The sequence below is a fragment of the Cariama cristata genome, unplaced genomic scaffold, assembly GCF_000690535.1.
Source record: "Cariama cristata isolate BGI_N322 unplaced genomic scaffold, ASM69053v1 scaffold1618, whole genome shotgun sequence".
In the NCBI taxonomy this organism is placed as follows: Eukaryota; Metazoa; Chordata; class Aves; order Cariamiformes; family Cariamidae; genus Cariama; species Cariama cristata.
Window position 1 is genome coordinate 10,480 of NW_009629255.1, and position 6,024 is coordinate 16,503.

Genomic DNA, 6,024 nt, shown 5'->3' on the forward strand with positions numbered 1-6,024 from the left:
TTTCCCCACTAGTATTTGAACAATCTGCAATAGCCATCTGTTATTCTTTTAAACACAAAGCAGTGCAACAGGTGTGTTTCTTGGGTTTGGAAATCTTACCAGTACAAGTGGATAATAGAAATTTAAAGCTAGGATTTAAAAGAAGATTTCAAGGTGTGTTCCTCTTTATTCAGCGGCTATAGTGGCTATGATATTAGAAAGGAGAGAGATAAGCTAAACATATGGCACACAGTTAAGGAAAACAAATGCTGAACTGCTCTTAAATCTGTTCTTTTTCAATATTTGTCATTTTCTTAGATGGCTTCAGTGACAGATGCCAGATACAGGCAGAAAGACACTTCAGATCAGAATTTTGATTACATGTTCAAACTCCTGATCATTGGCAACAGCAGCGTGGGTAAAACATCCTTCCTCTTCAGATATGCCGATGACACTTTCACACCAGCCTTCGTTAGCACAGTAGGAATTGACTTCAAAGTGAAAACAGTTTATAGGAATGACAAGCGGGTGAAACTGCAGATTTGGGTAAGTGCCAGTGTTTTCAAAAATGCTTTATATTAATCCCAGCAAAAATATGATGGTAAAAATAGTCTGTTTGAAAGTAGATTTTAGGATTAATATAGATTTTGATTGTTCATAAGTTTTGTGCAGCTGTATCATTTGTATCCCTGCAGTATAGCTGAGTAAGATCTCTTTGTATTGCTGTCTTGCTGAACTGTTGGGACTCCTGACGTGGTCTTAAGCAGCTGCTGTACATTCTCGGGAGTCAGTGTGCTACTAAACTGCAACAAACCCAAAGCGGGTCTGGAGCTCTTTAGTAGCACTTTTTGAGTGAGCGCTAGTAGGTGAAGAAATTCACTGAGCACTCAATGGGTGAACTCAACACATAGCTTCTACTATCAGCTTAGCCCTCCAAATAAGATACTTGTATCTTCCTGCAACTTGTGTACCTGCTCAGCAGCTCCAGGCCAGCTCAATTCATCCATCCAGGATTCCTCAGGGGGAAGACAGAGGTATGCTTCAAACAATCTCTGCTGATGCAACTTCTTGGTAAATCAAATAGGAAGAGAACTTGTGCAGGTAAGCTGGAGGCTTCCTCTGCTCAAACACCCAGTTATGGGACCTTTTCAGCCGTTTTGAATTACAGCATCCTAACCTAAGCAAAAAAACCCCCAAGTTCCTGAGCTGCCAAGTGGCAGACCAAGGCTGAGCAATTGTCAGTAGCTCCTGATGTTCCTTTATGGAAGGCAAGTGTTTTCTTTTATTCTGCTTGCTGGCAAATTACTTAAACCCTGTGGTGCAAATGCAATTTATCCTGATGATGCTTAAACCCTCTGTGTCCCAGTGAATTACTCAGCATGTTTAAAAAACCTAGGCTCAGATTGCTGTGTTTTAAAGTACCACAGGGCTCCAGCTGGAATCCCAGTTAGCAAGATTCTTCTCTTCTCTTTTGCATAAAAAGAAAAGATCTCAAATGGAAGATACGAGGCTAATATTCTCTTAAACAATTTCAAAGGAGTTAGCTTACTAACTCGAAGTAGCTGCCTACTTAGAGGTTTCTCCCACAAGTTAAGTTCAGAGTTGAAGATGAGTTGAAACTGTATAGCATCGCTACCCAAATACTGCCCCAGCTAAGAGCATGGTCTTCTGATTCATCTGTATACACTTGATTTATAATTAATCTTTAATTACTGCATTTAAACATAATATATAGTAATCCCATTGGGTTTTTTTATTTGTTGTGGTCATCTTGAATAGTCACAATAAATTAGTGAGAATCTAAAATGAGGAATTTTTTTTTTTTACTGCAACAATATGATTAATTTTATTTCTGTGTTGCCAGGTACAAGGTACAACAAATTATTTAATGAAGGATCCTTTTCACGTTGCAAAATTCTGGCATTGAAACTAATGTAGATAACCTAACATGAAACTGTTTGATTTAATTTAAGGTTTAGGTAATAAGTATGTTTGTACTTCAGGCCCCATAAGCAGCTAAAGATGATTTCCATCCAATTTGTTTTTCTTGATCTCGGAACACAAAATTCTCTAAGTTATGTAAAAACAAGACAGAAAGCATCATGAAATATTTGGGGTTTTTTGCAAAGATACTAAGATTAAAATTAGTTAAGCAATAATCTTAATTAAATCTATTTGAAGGCTTTGGGGGGAACAAGGCTTTAATAACCTTAAACTTCTTATGAAAAGAGATGTCAAGTGGATTCCTCAAAGGGTGCTGTCTATAGGACCTGTAATATTGGAGTTACCAACAACACTCTTGGTTTAAAATTTATTTTCAATAAAAGGTTAATGTAAGTGTTTGACAGTTTCCAGAGTGACTTGTGTTCTTTTCTTCTCTTTTTCTGTGCTCCTTGCATGGATCCCTGATGTGAGTTATGTTTAAGGACCTTACACACTTAGTGTTTTTGTTATCTCCGTAAAAAACACAGTATTTGAACTTCTTTACCTCCTGCCTGTCCTGAGACTAAACTTGTAATTTCAATGTATTCTTTAGGGTACAGGTAAAAGTAGTGGGAGCCATTAGCATACCAAAACTATGCTTTCCTATGTGCAGGAAGGAAGAGTTTTCTTACTAACCTGTCTTCCAACTGCTTTTGTAAATGATTTGCAGCTGCTGTTGCGTTTCTGTGAGTGTGGAACCCTGCGGCTCCATTGAACACTTTGCTTTTACTTACAACTTTCCAGCTATGTTGATATTTATTTTTTTTAATTAAGCTTTAAGTCTTACCTGAATCAAGTTTAATGTGAAACTAAGTGAAGAAGGACAAGGTACGAGTGTTTAAATTAACCACTTCAAATGTCTTTATAAAATCCAGAGAGGAGCACTTCTAGGAGCCTCTAATGTTCTCTGCTCCATGGAGCCAGGTCTGTCTTAGTTTGTGGGTACTTGGGGAGCCCTTAAGTGTATGTGGCTGTGGCAGACTGGAAGTGCTCAAGGACTGCATACAAATAACCTTGTTTTGTGTCCTACAAATCTCAAGGTGGTAGGGAAGTTACTACTGCTGTGCTGTGATCCAGAGAAATCAGTGATCAGTGGGACTTTCTATGTTGACTTTAGCCTATGTTGAACAGAAGAGCAGAATATTTGGGTGTAAGATCCCAGCTACAAAGAGCTCCTTGAGTTTTCTTAAAGCTAAGAAAAATTCACGTCACTTCAAGTGCCAAGCAGCTGCATGTAAAGACTAACAGTGTGTTGCTGTGTCAGTAAATGTCTTTCTGGCCTGTCTCACGGTTAGTATCTCCAGTAGAAACTAATGAGTGTTTTTAAGCTAGAGATCTAACTTTTGTTTGTGCTGAGTGTGAGGAAGTCCATATTTTGTGAATCAGTATTTGACAAGCTGTCAAATGTAATGATCAAAAAAAGAGTGCTGCCCTGGTTAATTTTGATGTCATTAGTGGGCCTCTTGCTTTGTTGATATTAACACCTCTGTCACCCAAATTGATATTTTAATAAGAGTCCTATCAGTTGTGCTGATGACCTAGCAGTCTTGGAAGTGATCTGCTTTGAAAAGACTTGAAAGGAAGATCTCTTGAGTTTAAGAGAAATAGGACATAGCAAAGATATTGATGCTGGTTTTAAGGCAGAATGATAGTTCTGCTAGAGAACAAAACAGTAAAATGGTCCAGAGAGGGGTTATGTGAACTAAAGTTTTGTAGGCTTGTTTTTTTTTTTCTTTAAAGAACTCCAAGATCAGCTGACTGTGTTTTTAATTTCACATCTTTTTCTGTCCTGTTTAGGAATGGTGGCTTTATGTAAATAGAGTAAATGACATTTACTGAGACAGTTCATTTTGTAGTTGGATGAGGTTTGGTAATTTAAACATTTGTACTTAGAACACCTATATAATATATGAATATATTTAATATCTACATAAATGTAATTCTTGGATTAGATTTTTTTTTATAACACTGCCATCTGTATTAAAGCTTTCATATAAAGCATCTCCCTTATGATGTATTTGTAAGGAGCCAATTTATAGTGTGTCCCTGAATTTGAGGTGTACATGTGGATTATTTCTTTCTTGACCAACAGTTTTGTATTCCCGGAGTTGCTAATTACTGATTACTGAAGGAAAGCTATTATATTTTCAGCTAGGTATAGTTTTTATTATAAATAAATCTCAAAGGTAACATTATATTCTTAGCAAACGCATACAGTTAATACTCAATGCAGCGTTCAGGTTGCCTAGCAGCTAGAGAAGGCCACTTTGTCCTGATCCAGATGGAAGCAAGGTGAATGAATGAAAGTGATTTGGGTTTTAGGCAAGAGCAATGTGAGACTTCTTTTTTTTCCTCCTTCTGTGCATTTGTGTGTCTATTGGTGGTAAGTAATAATAACAGCAGAACTCTTCAGCAATGTAGCATTGAGGTTAACTGCTGAGGGGCAAACTCTGGTACTTTGTGCTGGCCCATTCTAGGTTAATTCCATGAGCCCTTTGGATAGTAACACAAATTTACTGATGGAAAATCATTGGCAGTGTTTAGCCCAAAACACTTGCACACCACAACACTTTGCAGACCACACAATATATACTTCCTTTATACTTTTGTACAGCACCCTACACAATGGAGTCTCATTTTTTTTTGCACATACTACACATAACACATACATCTATGTGATTAACAATAAACATAACTAAATACAGGAGTTGGCAGCTGATGTTACAGTTGAAACTACTTTCAAACCCCTTTTTTTAAAGGCAAATAGAGGTTAAATTTAACTTCAAGTTAAAAGGCAAAAAGGATGTGGTGTTCAGATGGAGACAGCATATTTAGACTGTAGCATGATTTTTCTTTTAAGATGCTGCTTATCAGATTTAAACCGCTAGGAAGAGTATGGCTTTTTCTTTCCCATTAACAAGAATGTTTCCATGGCTTAACTGCTGTAACCTGTAGGGGTCTGAGATTAGCTGTAGTGGATGTCTGAAACGTGTTACAGCTTTCAGACACAGCTGGGAAGAGGGTTCAAATCAACATCGCTCTGTTTTTGTGGGAAGGATCTTTACAAACAGAAATATGACAACTGCTAATTATGCTGAGTGGCACTTACCATTACAAAACAAAAAAAGTGTAAACCAAAATAAAACCCAAGCTGTGTAGCTGTCCAGAAGGCAAATATGCAATGTTTTTAAAAGCTTTTTGTATCAGTTGTTGCCTGGATGACAGGATGTTAATGTGCAGCTTGCCTCATAGGGAAGGGATTCAAAGAAGTAACACTGGTAACTAAGTTCATTTTTTTCATTTAAAGGAGCTGAAATTAGAATGCCGTCATACTTGATTGTAAATTTTAATGTTAATTGCACACTTAACCAAAAGCTAATTATGCATTTCAGATGCGAGAATCATCTATTCCCCTGGCATCCCATTCCCATCATGTTTTTGCTAAGCTCCTTATAAGTACCGACTTTAGACTTGAATGCTTGCACAAAACTTATTTCTAAAAAAAGAGATAATAAGGGTTCTGTAATTTAATATATAGATGCAATAGTGACAGATGTCTGTAAAGATCTAAGGGGCCTGATTCTGCTCAGATTCACAGCTGTTGTGAAATCCTCTGATTTGCTGTTTAGACAAAGAACTAAAATGGACAAAGTCAAGATAGTGAAAAGAACAGGTTGATCCTTGTAAGAGAGGCAAGGATTACATCTTATTTGCAGTATTGAGGACTTACTGGATCCCAGGAATGAAAATCACTGGGAGTGAGTGGACATAAAGCACTGCTTTTGATGTTAAAACACAATGCAGAATATTTGACCAGAGAAGAGATACAGTAACAGTGTCTATAATTCAATTCCAAGGTCTTGGTTATATCTTAAGTAATAATACTCCTGCTTTGGGAAGAACTTGGTGCTTATGGCACTCTGAATGGTCTTTAAGATTACAGTTGCAAGAGTGATACAAGGAAGAGAAATAAAAACTTAAAAGTAAAAACCTGGGTGGTTAGTTGTCCCACTCACTATTGGATTTCTCTAACAGCCTAAGCTTGCTGAGCAGGGCATTCCT

At 37.2% G+C, this 6,024-nt stretch overlaps 1 protein-coding gene across 1 annotated transcript in view; it reads left to right on the top strand.

Annotated features, from left to right (window-relative positions):
* The first annotated feature begins 297 nt into the window (after nt 1-297).
* The window catches only part of LOC104165445 (ras-related protein Rab-3B-like), a 47,628-nt gene continuing 41,901 nt past the window's right edge, over nt 298-6,024 (top strand). Inside the window, exon 1 of the mRNA XM_009705086.1 lies at nt 298-525. Within this exon, the coding sequence (XP_009703388.1) occupies nt 298-525 (228 nt within the window). The remainder of the gene's footprint in view (nt 526-6,024) is intronic.